Raw genomic sequence first — 18366 nt, forward strand, 5'->3', positions numbered from 1 at the left:
TGGGACTTTCTGGAGTTAAATATACTTGTCCCCAAATACAGCATGTATTGTAGATTCCGCATAAATCTTAAAGGATGACCTAAAAGAGGTGCCATTCTTTTAAACGCAATTTTTAAAGTAATCTGAAAGTCAATATATAATCAACTCATCTTTTTATAGAAGGTGTGCCAATGATAGAAAACAATAAATAATATGTTATTAAATCATACTATGATTACTAAGAATAATCTTCTGAGTGTAAATTGAGGTACCCTAATACTGTGATATTAAAAAAGAGAGGTGACTTGGATAATGGATTTAACCATTAAAATAATACCTTCTGTTTTAAATTAATCAATGTGTATTCTGGCTGTACGATAGCCTCTGGTTGTTTTGACTGGCACAAGTTAGATCCTCACTAAAACTTTTTTTTTCTCTCCTCAGTCACCATAGCACATTCTGGGAACTACAAAGAAAAATATACTAAGTTGCGATAAACCTACAAACATATTGTAGTTGGCTTGTAGGTCATGAGGGAGAAGCACTAAGAAGTCTGAAGGTCCAAGTTGTCATTAGAAGGAATATTTTCTAGAAAATAAGATGACCAACCATCTTGCTAAAAATGAAAATCATTTCTACCTATTTTCAATTAGGCTCATATACCATTAAATACGACCTGGGCATGGGATAGTACCAGTTCAGGGCATTGACTGGCACTTACATTATTGCTGCGGCTGTTGTCACTATTTAAAAAGAGGCCATTCTTTGGAGTAAGACCTATTTTGAATTCCAGGCAGCCCTTCTACTTGTTAGTTCTCTGGTTTTAGGTAGGTTATAATTTTTTATTCAGGTCTTTCATTATTAAAATGGGAATAATAATGCTTACCTTGCAGAATCATAAAAAAAACTAGCAATAATACATGGGAAGTACCCAGTGTAGTGCCAGGCATATTAAGTTTTCTGTAAATGGCAACTATTTCTATTATCGTGACTATTACACAGAGTCAGCGTCTGCAAAAACATGTGGTTAAATAGGTTTTGTGCAGTTTACCTCCAAAGAGTCATTGTTTAGGACTGAATAGTGTTATTACTTATTATAAGCCAATTCCATCCTGACTCCATGGCAGATATCAGGAAAATTCAGCAATACAGAGAGACAAAAACATTTCCCCAGATGAAGGAAAAGTATGATAGCTGAGTTAAAGCACCTACACATTTATGGCTGTCCTATTTTTTTCATTTCACAGAAATTGTATTTTTCAAAGCTTTTTATGAATGTTATTTTTGATCATGAAAGGTTTTATAAAAGTGATATTTTATAAAAGACAGATGGCTGGCTGGATCTCATAAAGGAAGTTTAGGTTAAAGAGAAAAAAACGGTTTTTCCTTTTTTTCAAATATATTAGAAACACACTAATAAATAAAACCTAAGTGATCAATGTGAGCTTAAAAATATCTGAAAATACTGATCTGTCAGATTTATAAAATAAATACACTAGTCCTAAGAAAACCACTCTGACTTACAAGGTTGGGCACAGCAGGAAGAACTATTGAATCAATAATAGAATTTAAATAAAACTAACAGAGGAGTAAACCATTTTAAACTTAGCCATATACTTAATCAGCTTAAAATAAGTGTTAAACAGTAATTTATCTACTGGTTTACTTATTTAGAAAATACCAAATGACTTGAACAACTCTTTTTTATCATTACAAGAATTCACTTTGGCACTAAGCTACTGGTACTGAATATGGGCCAGGGATAGGCATATTATATTTTATTTCAGATATATGAAATTATATTAGTTTTATAATATGAATATGAACACTGGCAACTTTGTTTCTTTGAGAGAGAAATGGCACACATCTGTACATTATAAAATAATCTTTCCAAAAGTTTCACTAATACAGCTAAAAAATTCAATAAAACAACTCTTTGGAAGAATCTGAACATACATCCCCCCTGTAAGACTAACATACAATTAGTCAATCAATCAGTCAATAATACAAATATACAAGGGCTACGAAGCAGAAATAGGATATAACTTCAAAAAATGCATTCATTGTTATCAAATGCACAGGCTTGTACAACCAGATACTACTATATTGTAATTAAGTTCTCAAAAGTTTGGTAAAAAGAGTAAGTGCAATCATAGAGAAGATGGTAGTAAGACCTATATGCTCAAACTATCCAGAAATGGAGGAAATGGGACTTAAGGTGGGGAGACTTAAGATAACTGAGGAACAATTTACAAATGAAACTGCAGGAGGCGGTGATAGAAGGAATCTGCCTGGAGTCAGATTTGACAAACACTGGGGGTAAGATTCAGGAGACCAGATTATAGGGGAGCTTTACAATGGATTTAGTATAGGCATCACGAATTCTTGAAAAGGTGAGTCAGCCTGAAAGCAGTGCTTAGGGAAATTATCCTAAAGCAGCTGTTGTAATGTCAGGCATGTGTCAATTTTAATACGAGCCCTGGCTACAACTCCAAATTTCAAGGTTATTTTAAGGTTTGGGTAATATTTCCAGGGATGTTGATCAAAATGTTGGGATTCTGGGATTGTAGGCTCTGGCAATTGCGCCTTATTATGAAATTATTTAAAGCATAAAGGTAAATGTCCTATTGGAAAGTCTAAAACGTGAGATAACTTATGGTAAGGAGAAGAAAATGCACTGAACATCTACTCTGCCAGGTGTTCTAATAACAGTGCATCACTCGTTGTCTATCCGATTCTCCTATCATCTCAGCATTTCAACACTGATAACAATAGCAATGGCCGTGTTATTTGGGTTAAGCTATGCCAAATTGCCAATATTGAGCATATTTTTACCAACGTTTTATATGGTTGAATCCGCTTTATGCCAGTAATTAGAGTGATGGCAACATATACAGTAGCTCATTCATTTTAGCAATCTTGCCATACTGTTTTACAACAAAAAAAGTAATTGACCAAAGGGTAACTTGTTCCCAGTCAACAAGTCACTGGAAAACAAAGCACCCCAAAATAGTTGATCTTCTTATTCCTAAACTAATTCTAATATATATATATATATATATATATATATATATATATATGAAATTTATATAGCTTATGTACCTCATATAAGCTATAATTCTTATAGTTTAGGAATAAGATCAAATATATATTAAATGTAAATATATAATATACATATATAATACAATATGTATATATAATATATACTTATATGTGTGTGTATTATATAATATAAATATATTTATAAATATATGAAACATATATAAATATATATGACTCAAAACCCAGTTACAAAACAGGTGAAATGTATTTTACTATATTTATACATTCACATAAATGTCTGTGTAAATCCACATTTCTATGTTGCATGCAGACATGCATTCTATCCTCATGTTTTCTATATGAACACAAATACAAAAACATCTTTTTCTCTGACCTTATTTTTCTTTTGAAACATGTCCTAAGTTTTATAATAATTTTACATTCCTTATAAGGTTATCGTATGGATATTTATAGTCCACATATTGTTATTTGTTCAGGCAGGACACAAAATAATAAAAATATATGCGGGCATCCATAAAAAGAAAAAATATTTTGTACAAAATGCAGTCAGCAACTAAGTCATCCTTTAACTTTATTATTTAGTTTATTGGTTTCTGAGTTATGATCATTTATTAAAATAATAAAGCTGTTGTTACAGTCTTAGACTAGACAGACCTGCATGCTCCTAGCTAGCATCAATGTCCGGGTCAGTACAAAAGGCAAAGGGGTTATTTTTGTAAAGGCCCGAATAAAAGTTGTCCAGCTGCACATCCTTATCTTGCTGGCTATGCTGGAGTGCGCACTCAGCTCCAGCAGCTGTGGGTCCTATGGAAGTACAACTGGGTACCATTTACTGGCTGGTGAGTGCTGAGATTAATCAAATCAAGTATTTTCTGATCTATGCTCTCACTGTATCCAAAGCTGATGCACTTTAAATGTGAGCATAACCATATCTGACTTAGCATATTTTCCACAGAATATAAGATTTGGGTATCAAAGCTTTGCCTTGTGTTAAAAAGATGAAAGCATTAAATTGTGTATCAATGTCACAGGCAAAACACAAGTTCATGTTGCAAATTTTCATATAGTTTGCAAGTGTAATTCAATAGCTTATTGATTCTGTGAAATATTCATGGAATTCATCTTACATAATCATATAAAACAGAATGTGTTTCATGAAAGTATGGTCATAGCAAATAAAGGCATGTAATAATTAGAAATAAAATGATATTTATATATTAATTAAACAAAATTAATTTGAGATGCAAGAAAATTTTTAAATTTGTGAAACCAGATTGTTCTTTCAAAAAGTCACCATTATAAAGCGACAACCCTGAATAATCCTATACAAAGAATTCAAATTGAAACTCTTCATAAATTATTCCACAGGAGTAAAGCTATGAACTTAATGATCTGAAATAGTCACTCAAAGCTGTAAGGGTCTAGAATGGATATGATTTTGAGACAAGAGTATAAATAATTAATATGATTCAAAGCATAAAGATATTGGGTAACTGTATTAGAAAGACTCACAGCAGGTTGAATAGATTAAGCATTTTGCATTGAAAAATCTATTCATGTCTCAAAGTTACATGCAGTAAAATATGAGCATCTGGTTCTCTTATATTAGTTTCCATGTGAAGAAAATGATTATTTTCTACTGGGTAGTAATTGAGTGATTTATTTCTTATTCCAATTTGCTTACATTTTAACTTCCCTAAATGTGTAGAAGAGGTTATTCTTTACAAGTAAATGTATTTGAAATAATAAAAAAGTATCAAATTGTAATACCTTTCCAATCATTGGTTAAATATATTTTACATTCAATTATCCAGAACAATTTTAAAGACTACCAAATGAAATATAAACTCTTAGATAATACAAACCGTGGTAACTGAGCACAAAAAAGCCACTTGTTGTGAAATCACTGTGGAATTTGATTAGAATCTGATTTGAAGTGCTATAGACTGATTCCAAAGCAGTATTGCCACTGAACTGCCCGATCTGAGGTGAGTTCTGATCTGGCCCATCCCTATTAGAAAGAGACACAGCAGAGAGGGAGAACGAGTAAAATTAATTTGGGGGTTTTCCACCAAGTGTAGTAAAAGTACTACATATGAGATGATATAGAGTAGATGAAATAACCAATGAGGGGCAAATCATACTGGTATCCTTTATGTTGATACAGGTGAGAACATTTCAAATGTGAAGTCTAAAAACAGATCACAGTTTTACCTGAATAAAATACAATCCCATGGTTGTTATCAATTATAGTCTGGTTTTCCGACCACAACCCAGAGCCTCCCAAAAGCTTGGAGTTTGTCGTCCTTTTATTTTCTTCAAAATAATCTTGAGTTCCATAGACTGTTAAATTTAGAAGGAATCTTAGAGCTCACACAGTGGCTCTATTAACCATTTTCAATGATTAATGCAGATATTTTCTTTATATTTTTAGATAAAGATGTTTCAATTAAAGGGATGATACATATTTTATAAGAAATTATTATGACAAATTCAAAAGTTATATTAAATAATTGTGATTTGAATATAGGCTTTGAATTTTCACTGGTTATGTAAATAGAGAACTTTCTTACCTTAAACATACCCTGATATTAATTCTCTGTTTTGGCATATTAGTTTAATCATACATTTAGATGTTTGTCCACATATAAAGTTTTTGTTCAAAGTGTTTGGCTGCTTTATGAGCAAATAAGCCAACATCTATTTCTCTTTTGTCTCATTCTACGAAACACAAACTGCCACCTCAGTCACACAATTCAAATATCAGATGGTGATTTCTGTTTACAGAGGATTGTGATGTGTATTTTCATTCCGACCTTGTTTGGCTTCACTAGTATGCATACCTGGATCGATCAATAACAATGGTCCTGGCTTACCATACAGTAATGAAATCATAGACTGGCTCTGTTTGAAGAACAGTAAAATTGATGTAGATGCCATTCCCAGGGGGTACTCGTACAAGCCAAAAACAGTCTTGGAAGTTGGGGTATTCATCAGGATACCCGGGAGAGTAGATGGTGCCATTCATGGCAGTTATATTCCCTCCACAAAGAGCTGCAGAAAAGGCATGAAACAAAAGTTAAAATAAAATAGCAATTTGAGATAAAGACAAACATTTCATGCCTCTTAAGCAGTATAAAATATATCTGTATTAGTTTTTAACTCAGTGAGGTATATAAAATGAAGTTGAAAACATGAACAAAATACAGTCAGCTTTTATTTATTTTTCAGTATGGTTCATGCCACATAGTTATTATCAACTATCACTAGATTAGTAAAGCAAACCACCTTCATCTTCTCTTTTTCCAAATAGTTTATGAATATGTGTATTGTTAAGTCTTATTTGTCTTTTACCATGTCTGCATATTATAAGGTCTTACAAGAGGTTCAAGGCATTATTATTTAAAAGGTTTAAAAAGTAAGAATGAACCCAGATTCAGTAGCAGTATCTGGGTTACTGGTTTATGTAAGAATGATTATTAAACACACACACCTACACCTACACAAATACACAAACAGGAGAAGCTGTAAAGTGTCAACTTTCTTATGTCCAATGGGGAAGGTTTGGACTTCTTCCAGTAATAATAAAATCAATTATTCATAATGGGGCTTCAAGGGTTTGACCTGTGTGCTAACCACAGTTGCTCAACTGAAAGGGAGAGAGACTCTGTTTAGCATGCTATTTGAAGAGGAAGACAAAAAATGCACTAAAAAAACTATTGAAGATAGATGAAGCATACCTTCACACCTGGGGAGTGGATGATTCCAATTACGACTCACTCCATGAAGGCAGGTGAGAGCTGAATTTCCAATTAGTGTGTACCCAGGGAAACATTCAAATGAAATGGTTTGACCCACAGTAAAATCGTTGCCGATGACAAAGCCATTTCGAAACGGGCGTGGGTCAGGACAGCTTTGCAACTGGTAGGCTGCAAAAGGAAAAAAAAATTCTTCTGTATTTTGGAAGACCACAGATGGGGTACTATTTGCAACTTGCAAAATAGATGCAGTGATGCTTCTACCTGGTTATAAATAGCAATTCAGGTTTATAATAAATGATGTCAATAAGAGTATGTTATGAATTTCTTCTCAAGTCCCCAATTTTCACATTTAAATGTTAGTACAATTCATAAAAAATGCATTCGGTTTCTTCACCCACTTATGCAATCTGAATTGAATTAAAGTTTTAATGAAAATGTAGACTACTCTTACAGCCACAGTTTTAATCAAACATATTCTGATTTCTTTACATACAGTGTAATTGCTTCCTAGTTATACTGCATATACATAGGATAAAATAAACACACATATAAGCCTAATTCCAAGCCTTTTTGAATTTTATTTTTACTGGTTTTTTTTTGTAAAAGAAGCAAGCTACTGTTAAGTGTCTCAGAAGTAGTTATTTAATCATATAAAGTACTAGGAAGCAAATTTTCTCCTAATGCAAATTCTGTACTTCAGTTATCACTGTATTTTAGCCACTGCAGCATAACCACAGGTGCGCTTGTTCCTGTTCCTCTCATTCCGAATTCTACCTGAGATCTAAGCTCCTGTCTGTTTTGTTTGTCATTGTAGCCTAAGCCTGGCTGATTGCCCTTCACATAGTAAGTGCTCAATGCACTCTGCTGAGTAAATTTTGAGCCTTTAAATAGTGTATACAATGCATTTTTCCAAAATTTAGGAGGTTCTTAAAATTTAATCACAGGATCATTTACAAATAACATTGGTTTATGACCATGCATAAATTAACCTATTTCTTGAATATGCCAATAATATCAATGCAGTAAAAGAAGAAATAGTTTTAAACTACTACATAATTCACAAATAATATGTAGTGATGATTATACCACATTATGGCTCATGTCAATAATGTTAATATTAGATCAATAACAGTAACAGATTCCTTAACTTTATGCTTTTATTATGCAAAGAATTAATCTTTTCTTCAAGGGCATAATGATTAAAATGCAGTTAATAGAGTCCAAATTCCAGTTTTACATCATTCAAATATGAACATTATTTTGAGTGACTGATTAAAAAGTGAGGGCAGGGAAAAGAACCTGACTCCAGGTTCGTGTTAAATGGCGAAGTGCTGATATCAGGCCCTGTACGCTTCCCAGAGAAGGACAACAAAGATAGCTCTGAGTCTTCTAGCAACAAAGAAGAAAATAAGTTGTTGCCCAGCTGTTCCTGAAATAATTAAATCCTTTGGGAGCATAGTTAATTCTGTACTGCAAGGTGGTAGATAGGACTCCTATTTTATGTAAAGGATAATGTGTGATGTAGTGCTCTTACATTATGTCTGCAAATATGACTCAAGTTTTAGTTATTTTAGACCTATGTAGTTGGAATGTTACAGTATCTCCTTTAACTATATTTATATGCCCTTTCAGTTATATGTGCTTTTGTGGAAATCACCTCCTAAAGTGTCACATACTCAAGAGGTCCTTAATAATTGCAGCAGGTGTACAACTGAATTTTAAGTTATTTTATTAAACACTGAAGTCATTGGAATTATATCATGTGTGTAAAATATCATAACTTTAAATATTTCATTTTAGATTTCAGACTTTAAAGATCTAAAATGATGTAATAGTAACAATAATAATAGCTAAATGCATTAGATACCCACTAATAGCATATACCATGGTATATATTTTACATTCATTTTATAACACAAAGTTCAAAACAACTATTACTAACATGCAAATTAAAAAAAAACAAAAAACACAGAGGTGCATCTTAGGCCACTTTAGGTTGAACAGGGGCCTTGACCTCTGATTCCACGTAACCCAAGCTGAAACCATTCATAAGGGTAATAATCTTGTTCAGGGTCATGTAGCACTTTTATATTAGAACTGGGCCTAATAGAATATGACTGTTAAAGTGTTTATTTCTTATTCCCATGGCTATGAAATACAATCAAGGAGTGTCCTATTACTCTATTATTAAAGCTAAAAAAACAATTTTACATATAATAGATGAGTACTGCAAAATACATTTTCAACTCATTCCTTTTGTTATAAAAACTAAGATAAATATTTGATGTCCAGCTTGCCTTCTTAACTGCCCTGCCTTGCTGGGCTTAATTTCATCATGCATTAAGATTAATTCAGTCTTTTTGTTCATTATATGATTTTTCTAAGACCTCAGAATGACATCATTCCCCCTATATAGTTGCCTGAAAATTGCATAATTTAAAAAAAAATCTTGCTAACTGAAGCTTGCCTTGGCTTAGATTATTCTCTTTCTGAAACAGAAAATAGAAAATTCTTAGAGTTATTTAGATTGCTAGTAGCTGATTTGGAGCTAAATCAACTTTCACTTTGTATTATTCATCTCACCTTGGTATACAATGTGGAACCCTTGCTTGTTTTGTGAATAGTCACTGTGAAAATACAGGCTGGTTTCATGAGTAGTGCTAAATAAGGAAGATGGGATCTGTGGACCACTAAGTCGTCCAATAACAGTACTAGTTTCTGAGGTTCCACTTCTTACTTCCAAATAATCATGTATAGTTTCTGTAGAAAAATTAACAAACTGGAGATGTACACCTAAAGAAGAAAAGCACACAAAATACCACTTTATTTTGTAATAAAGCAAAGGCACACACGAACAAATGCACACGTCCGCATGAATGCACTTAGACATATTTCCATTTAGGCTGCCAGGCAGGCTCTCTGGATCTGGGCCCTGGGTTTGCTGTCTGCCCAGGACAATGAACTTGGCTATAGTTCAAAGAAATACTACTGCTCACAAACACCTACTAGTTGTCACACAAGAAAATGTCCTTCATTTTACTATGATGGACACCATAGTAAAACTAATCAAGAAAATGGCGTTCTTGCTATTTAATATTATTTAACATTATATCAACCAACTCTTTAAGGTAAAAAGCAACTCAACAAATTGTATTTTGTAAAATACCTATTGGAGGCCAAAATTTAACTGCTAAGTTTCTATATAATAATGTAATCAGACCCCATAATTACATTTTAAATTAGTCATTCATCAGAGGGAAAAAATTAACTCCTCTGAAATATCAGAGGCATACCTGTATCAGTATGCTCCTTTAGTACATTGATTGCCAGAAACTAATGCTAAATGTTATGAACTAGTCTCAATCAAGTCTAGTGATCCATGTTATATGCCAAAAAATTACAAAATAGTCTCAGTTTCTTTATAAACATAACTAAAATATGAGATAGTAAAATGTTCCTGGGATGCAAAACAACATAAAATAAAAGCTTCATAAAGCCATGTTTGCCTAATTCAATTTACATTCAATTTTAGTCAACTTGATGATTTTTTCCTACAATGACCATTCTACAATTGTTAATAATAAAATCAGACATTGAATATTTTCTTTCGGCTGGGCATTGTTGTAAGTACTTGTTTAATGCTCACAGTTAGTCCTGAGGATGAACAAACTGAGGCACAGAAATGCTAGACAAAGAAGCTAGAGCTGCACAACTTACAAAAGCTGAGATTTAAAGTCAGACGTCCTGGCCCTTGAGTCCCTGCTCTTAATAACTAACTACACGAGGTTCTCAAGTCAAATTATATTTCGTTACTCAACAGAGGGTTGCATGGAAAAGAGTTCCGTAGACAAATAAAGATGGGAAATTTTGAAACTATCCTTTCAAATATTGAATGTGTTCCTCTACAATCAGACAAACTTCTTAGAATTTGGACATGATACCTTTCTGTGTGAGGTCCCAAGATATGCATATTCACTCTAAATTTTTTCCCCAAAATTTTCCGAGTCCCCATTCTGCAAATTGTCTTGTCAATAATTGTTGTATGAGCACAAGAAATAATTCTACAATTATTGATCTGTACTCAATTTTATGTTAAAAATTATAAAGTACTTGATTCAAATACATTAGAACCAATATTTAATTTAAGCAAAAGTCAAAGAAAACAGATGTGTCTAATAAAAATTAGATGTGTCTAATTTCTAATAGACAGCTTTTAAAATCAAGCAAGCATTAGCAACAGGTAAACTGAAATAACAGTATTATTGAAAATGTTTAACAATATATTTTAAAATAATTTATTTAACTCCATAAGCAACATGGAGTGAGTAAAAGATAAAAGAATAGCCACATTGCCACAAATCTATTCTTCATATTTGTCAGTATTCTTTTTCAATCAATGAACAAGAACTTGACTACTTCAAACTAATAGTTTACAAGTTGTAGCCAGAGTCATCCCCATTAGAAAGCCCCTAAGCAGTCTTTTTTCCAATGGTTTCCTGTTCTTTCAACACCTCAGTCCAATAACACAGCGTTCAGCCTCGTTGACTTTCTTTTAGCTTGTCTAGAATTTATTTCCTGTTTCCCATAAAATGACCCTCCTTGTCCGGCTGACTCTCACCAATCTTTAAAGGCACAGTTCAGGCATCAGCCCCTCAGGCAAGACTTTTCTGCATTTTTTGAACTAGGCTGGTTGTACTAAGTCCAGCCCTGTATTTTTTATTATACTTTAATAGCATAGTGACCATCTGTCTCCTCATCGTGACTGTATCTTATTTGGGGAAAGGTACAAAATCCATTTACTCTGCATTTTATCCCCAGCACTTAGCATAGTACTTGGATTGTAATATGTACTCAGTAAAGAATCATCAAAACTATGAATTTCTGTGAACTTCTGTAAAACATTTAAATATACATTTCTATTCTGAGGCTGTATGTACTTTTGGGTGACCAGGTACTTCAATTCAGTCCTCAGTACGTGAGATAGTACAGAATGTCTAAATTGCACTAAATCTACCAGGTTCCTACAAAAAATGTCTACTTATACAAGTTTTTTGTGATTTAGTGAACAATCTAGAATTTCTATTGATGCATTTATAGATTCCAGTGATATGAAGAAGTTGCAAGTGAACTTACTTGTGATATAAAGTGAGAAAAAAATAATTAAGTGCAATATATCCAAAACACTGGGAATTACATTAGAATGAAAAAGTAGTATATACAAATGGTATTTAAATCTAACATTAGAAAATGTGTCCTATTTTTCAAATATAAAGTTTTATTTATTTACAATGAATATTAAATAAATTAAATTGATTACCAGAAAATAATTTATCTACATACTACTTGGTTACAAAAAGAGGAGAGTTTCAAAACCAATTATACATAAAAAATCAAGTTGAATTCATCATTGCCACACACCTCTAATTCTGCCTATATCCATACATACTAACTGGAAAATACCAAGTGTACTATCTATCTGTTTATCTACCTACCTACACACCTATCAAATTTAAAAATTCCCATATTTTTTAATTATTCAAATATTCCTGTAAAATTATTTGGCTTAAGCAACAATTTTCCAAATTTCATTCCACAACTTACATAAATGTACATAGTCCAAATTAAACTATAGTTTTGTGAATATTTTATATTAAACATCGGTGTTTATTTTTAAAGGATACATTTAATGATATTGAAAACTTTTTCACACATTTTTAATATACATACCAAAACCTACGGGCAGCTGTATCGTCCAAGTGCAATCTAAACTGCTGGGGTAGTTTCCAGGGTACCCAGGGCTGAGAATCACACCACTGAAGTCTGACATGGAACCGCCACACTGAGCTGCAAGGCAACAGAGGTCCCACGTGAGCCCGGGTGGTGGGATGCCCTGCTGCAGCAGGAACAGATCAACACCACGTCAAGTCGTAGTCAAGTCTCTGAATTAAAACTGATGCGAATTTAAATAGTCTCACCTCTCATTCACCGCGCACTAGAAATCAAATATAATCAATTGACAATGAATTTTCCAAAATAGCACAGGAGACAACATGTTTCCTTTCTTAGCAATGTATACAAGGACAACCCGCTTACAGCACAGTCAGGAGAAGCTCGTGTGACATGAACACAGCTGGACAACAAGCACTTGACCTTTCCCACAGTGGGCAGCTTATTCCTCATCCTGAGGTACTTCCAGTAATGTTTTGATCCATTGTAATGATGATATAATTCAGAACAAAATCACGCCTACAATATCCATTCTAAAATACCGTGTTCAAGAGGGAGCTATTTTTACAAACTTCCCTCCTTTTACTCATTTCGTAAGAAGGAAAAATTTAAAAAATAAGAAAAATATTGGTTGCTATCAAGGATGTGCAAGGAATTCACGTATCACACATGGGGTATGGTGTTTATCCTAAAAGAATATGAACAAAGAGCCCTGGCTGGTGTAGCTCAGTGGATTGAGCATGGGCCTGTGAAACAAAGGGTCACTGGTTCAATTCCCAGTCAGGGCACATGCCTGGGTTGCAGGCCAGGTCCCCAGTAGGGTACACATGAGAGGCAATCACATATTGATGTTTCTCTCCCACTCTTTCTCCTTCCCTTCCCTCACTCTAAAAATAAATAAATAAAATATTTAAAAAAATAATCTGAAGAATAGGGAAGTACAAAATATGTAAAAAAATACATCCAAGTTGGAGAATTTAGGTATAATTGATCAATGTGCTTGCTTTAGAATCCCCATAACACTGATTTACTATTGATAAGCTAAGTAAAAATTATAGGAACAGATGATTTAATTTTGGGGTGATTAAATAGAACTTCTTAATATAAAAGAGTAATAGCATTTTGAAAGTTAATTCTTCTAAATGAACATTTTTGATCATTTCATCATAAAAAGACTAAAAAAATCTGTTAATTCTGGGTTGAAGAATTACATTTCATGACTGCACAGCAAGTTTGAAAGTTACCTGTATTGAACACTGACTTGTAACTTCACTTGTTTATTTCTTGTTAAGAATAGTAACAGAGGGATGCTCAAACTTCAGGTTATATATCAGAAAGAAAAATTCAGTAAAAATGCTATTGATGTTCTATAGGATAGTGTAACAGTATGCAGCCAAGAGGTGGGCCTCAAAAATGGATTTGTAATGGGGTCCAGAACTCAAGGAAATATTATAAAGACATATAAGGTGTCCTCATTCCTTCCCCCACCAGGTGTGAGTTGGAGAAAGGACAAATGCAGCAAGGCCATTGAAAGCTGTTTTGCATAGTAACAGCTTTGCAGCTAACCTCTGGCATGGTCATTTCACATATCTATAACCTTTAACTGATTTCATAGATATGTTAACTAGCGGTGGCCATGCTCTGAGGGGTGGGGGAGAGGGGATGGAAAATGATTTCCACCCAAGATGTAACTGGGGGCAGGTCCCGCAGGTTACAGCACCTGCGTGAGAGCTTGGAGATGATTGGCTCCATGCCAAGGGGCCACACCTGCCCAGACCCACCTGGGCAAACCAGTAAAGCTGGAAAGATATGGGGACTGCTGGCAAGTGTAGCCCATCGTGGGAAGAATTGGAAATGGGGCTGCAGGGGAGGATTTAAACTGAGACTCGGCAGCCATTGAAGAAGAGCCTTGTGCAGCTTTGCTGGGGACACCCCCACGGCTTAGGTGAAAAGGGAATTGTCATGTGGCTTTAGCAGAGAATCGCCAGGTGGCTTTGCCAGAGTGGGGACCCCCGTAGGTTTGGTAGAAGAGGACCACACAGCTTCGGGGTGCTCCCTTTAGCCACATGGCCTGGGAAGCAGGAGAGACTTTGCCTGGAAGACGGGTGAAAGAACTCTCTCCAGTAAGCCTTGAGAAGATACCACATGGCTTTGGATTAATTAGAGATCCTGCCTGGACGGCAACAGAGCTGGCCTGAAATACAGACGTCTGCTTCTTTTCTGGAGTTACAGTGCCCTGAATTAGGGCAGGGGGAGAAGGAAGCACCGTGGGCATCTCTGAGTATCCAAAAAGGACTTTAATATTTTAATGAAGACATTAGGTCACTTCCTTAAGCTTGTATAGCATTAAATAAACATTTCCTTTCCTTTTCACAAATCTCTGGCATTGAGAGATGTCTTTCCTAAGGCAGCGGACATAATGAACCTGGGGGAGTACTTTCGGTAAAAGTGTATCAGACCCCTTAGCGCTGTGTGTGTATGGGTGTCAGTTCTGTAACAGAACTGGGTGGGCCAATATTGCCCCCCACTGACCTGTGTTCTGCAACAATAGGAGAAACAAGTTGGACTGCTATCTTTATGTGAACTGAATAAATTATGTATCAACCAGATTTTATTAGGGGGATATATATAATCTTGCAGTCTGTCTGCATATAAAGACCTAAAATACAATTCAATACAATACACGTTTTTTTCCAAACGTGATTACCACTGAAATCTAAAGATACAGCTGTATACTTTTCCATCCTTCATGGCTCCAGAGTAGATGCGGTGCCCCATTACACTTTTGTCAGGGACACAGCCATAACATAGCACTCCAGGGCAAACTGCTCTTTGATTCTTCCTTCTAATTTGTCTGCATTATCTAAAAATCTCAAGTGACTTTTCCTTTCTTCCACCAAAGTGTCTGGCAGATTATTCTTTTTCCAGTTCACTAGGCTGTAACCTTGTAACTTGATGACAAGACTTTTAACATTCTCTGACTCAGCCTCATGCTATTGGTGTCTCCTTATAATACAGCCACGATGCCAATTCAAACACTGTCATCGATATAGCACAAACTTGGGGTCCCAAAACTACAAAACACAAAATAAGATGGGTAGAAAAGAAATAAAAATGCTCTATAAGTCCACTTCTCACAGATAGCCTGTTCATATTCTCTTTTTCTCTTCTGAAAAATATGTGCATGCATGTGTATTTATATGCATATGGACGTAATGAGAATAAAATACACTGTTATTGCCTGTTTTTCACTATAATACCTACTACTCTGTGTGTTCCAGGTTCAGTAATAAACACTTTGAAGGCATTCTCCCCTTTAATGTTTACAGTAGGCCTGTGAGGAGGATCTCATCATCCCATTCAACAGGTGAGCAAACAGCACTGCAAAGAATAATACACTACCAGACATACCTATGGTACCCCAGCTGAAATTTGAATATAGACCTATTAGACATTCAAATCTGTTAGGTATCCATATAGTTTCATATCGACATATCCTATGTAATAAAACTTAAACTTCTAGCTAAATTATATAAATATATAATTTCCTTCTAACACTGCCCTTGTGAATAAGATACAAGGGGGAATAAATGCATAGCTAATCAAAATGCAATACTTTACCTAAAAAAACTAGCAATTTAAGTGTAATAATTTGTGCTATTAATATAGAAAGATGGAAATCATACAATACTGTGTGGTATTTAACATAATAATTTTATGAAAGCAATTTAGCAATGTTTATGAAAGCCTTTAAACAATTTTATGCAATAGCATAATTAATCAACCTTGGTAAAATTCTAAGTAAACAATTAGAGGTATGCATTAAGGTGTGTGACAAGGACTTCTAAATGTATATTTCCAAGACAAAACACAACTCTAACAAAAAGAGAATAACTACACAAATCAGACTTATGCTATAAGCCACGGAACCATTTTAAAAGCCAGGCTTTTAAAAACATGTTATGGCCCTGGCTGGTGTGGTTCAGTGGGCTGAGTGCTGGCCTGTGAACAAAGGGGTCACTGGTTTGATTCCCAGTCAGGGCACATGCCTGGGTTGCAGGCCAGTTCCCAGCAGGGGATGCATGAGAGGCATCACACATTTCTCTTTCTCTCCCTGTCTTTCTCCTTTCCCCTCTGTCTAAAAATAATTAAATTAAAAATATTTTAAAAAATAAAATAAACACAAACTTTACAATATGGGTGATTCTTCTAAGTTAATATCAAAAAGGAAGACCTTGTACAAAATATATACACTGTAGAATTCCAAAACTTTAATTTGTTTATTAAATCATATTTATGAGATGTTTATTTAAAATGAGAGCTTTCCTAGGCATTGGAAATAAGAGTAATGAACAAAACCCTACACTCTGCTCTCATATTAGCAGAATATACACATTATTTGTTTTTATGCTCTTTTATATTCCCAATTTTTATACACAATTGGATACACATACATACACACCACACGCATAACACTCACATAATTGGCATTATCTGTATATATACATTTTAAAATAGGCATTATATATATATTTATATTTTTGTAACTGGTATTATATGCATTTGCAAGTTGCTTTTGATGTTAAAAGAAATACATGCTTTAAAAACTATCATCCAATCTAAAGTCTGAATGTTGTTAACATCTTCTGCCAATTAAACACAACCTTACTCTTAAATGTTATTTTCCAGTATTCTCCAACAAGAATTGTGTACATGGTGCATAAGTGTTACACAGTGAATTGTGGCCACCCAACATTCCTATGTTAAAGTCTTAACTCCCCATGTGACTCTATTTGGAAACAGGACCTTTTAGGAGGTAATTACAGTTAGATGAAGTCCTAAGGGTGGAACCCTAATCTAACAGTCCTGTGTCCTCACAGGAAGAGACAGAGACACAAATGAGCACTTGCTCACAGATAAAAAGAAAAGAGCATGAGGAGGTGTAGGGAGAAGACAAGCCCAGGAAAGAGGCCCTCAGAAGTAAACAGTCCTGCCGTCACTTTGGCCTTGAACTTCTAGCTCCTAGAAGAGTGAGACAATTAATTTCTGTTGTTTAAGCTATCTAGTCTGTGGTATTCTGTTATGGCAGCCCAAGCAAACGAATATAATACAGGTTTGTCATTGTATATAGGTAGATCAAACAAGTCACACCAATTCTTCTGCCTTTACCCTTCTTTCTCCTCAGAAAAGGCTTCCTTCTTCATCCATTTATTGTAATTACATATGCCATCCAAAAGTTTGTGTAAATTATATGAGCTGACTACAGTTCCTAATGACTTCAGTCAACAACAGCTCCTATTTCTGAAATTCCATCATGTAATCAATGGTTAATTTAACACTAAATTACTCTCATTTCATTTCTCTTATTTCTTCCACTCTAAATGGTAAATGGATTAATGACAGGGATCCTCACTGACATATCTTTTCATTCTCTGTATAGCCCAGTGTAGTAATGGTTTGCATACAGATAGCAGAAAGGAGAAAGAGGGTAAAAAATTAAATGGTGGAAAGAAATAATTGAAAGCAGCATTAAGTTAGGGCAAAAATTTGGGCCCCAACTTTCAAAGGCCCAAGCGCCCTTTTGGTATATGAGGTCTGTCCAGAAAAAGACCAACCATTGTTAATATAATGAAAACAGTTTATGCAACTCCATGTAACTTGGCAGACAAGGAGAATGGACAGGAATACACATGCATGAACAATGATGACCTCACTGTATTAGTCAATGGGGGCAGTAGATGCCACTGAGTGAGCATGTGTACTGTGTGGCGCATTCAAAATGACAGTCAGTAGAGCAAAAAATACACATTGAATTTTGGGTTAAACTTGAACATTC

General features: G+C 34.5%; 1 protein-coding gene across 3 annotated transcripts in view; it reads right to left on the minus strand.

The window, feature by feature from the left end:
- Positions 1-18366, minus strand: part of CSMD3 (CUB and Sushi multiple domains 3) — a 935029-nt gene that overhangs the window by 100508 nt on the left and 816155 nt on the right. For all 3 annotated transcript variants that reach the window (XM_037048422.1, XM_037048421.1, XM_037048420.1), the window contains 5 exons: positions 12531-12647; positions 9387-9596; positions 6783-6971; positions 5919-6096; positions 4908-5053 (listed from right to left, as the gene is read on the minus strand). In XM_037048422.1, coding sequence (XP_036904317.1) covers positions 4908-5053; positions 5919-6096; positions 6783-6971; positions 9387-9596; positions 12531-12647 — 840 coding nt within the window. The remainder of the gene's footprint in view (positions 1-4907; positions 5054-5918; positions 6097-6782; positions 6972-9386; positions 9597-12530; positions 12648-18366) is intronic.

The sequence above is a fragment of the Sturnira hondurensis genome, unplaced genomic scaffold (assembly GCF_014824575.4).
Source record: "Sturnira hondurensis isolate 20B ecotype Veracruz unplaced genomic scaffold, ASM1482457v3 Scaffold0006413, whole genome shotgun sequence".
Lineage (NCBI taxonomy): Eukaryota > Metazoa > Chordata > Mammalia > Chiroptera > Phyllostomidae > Sturnira > Sturnira hondurensis.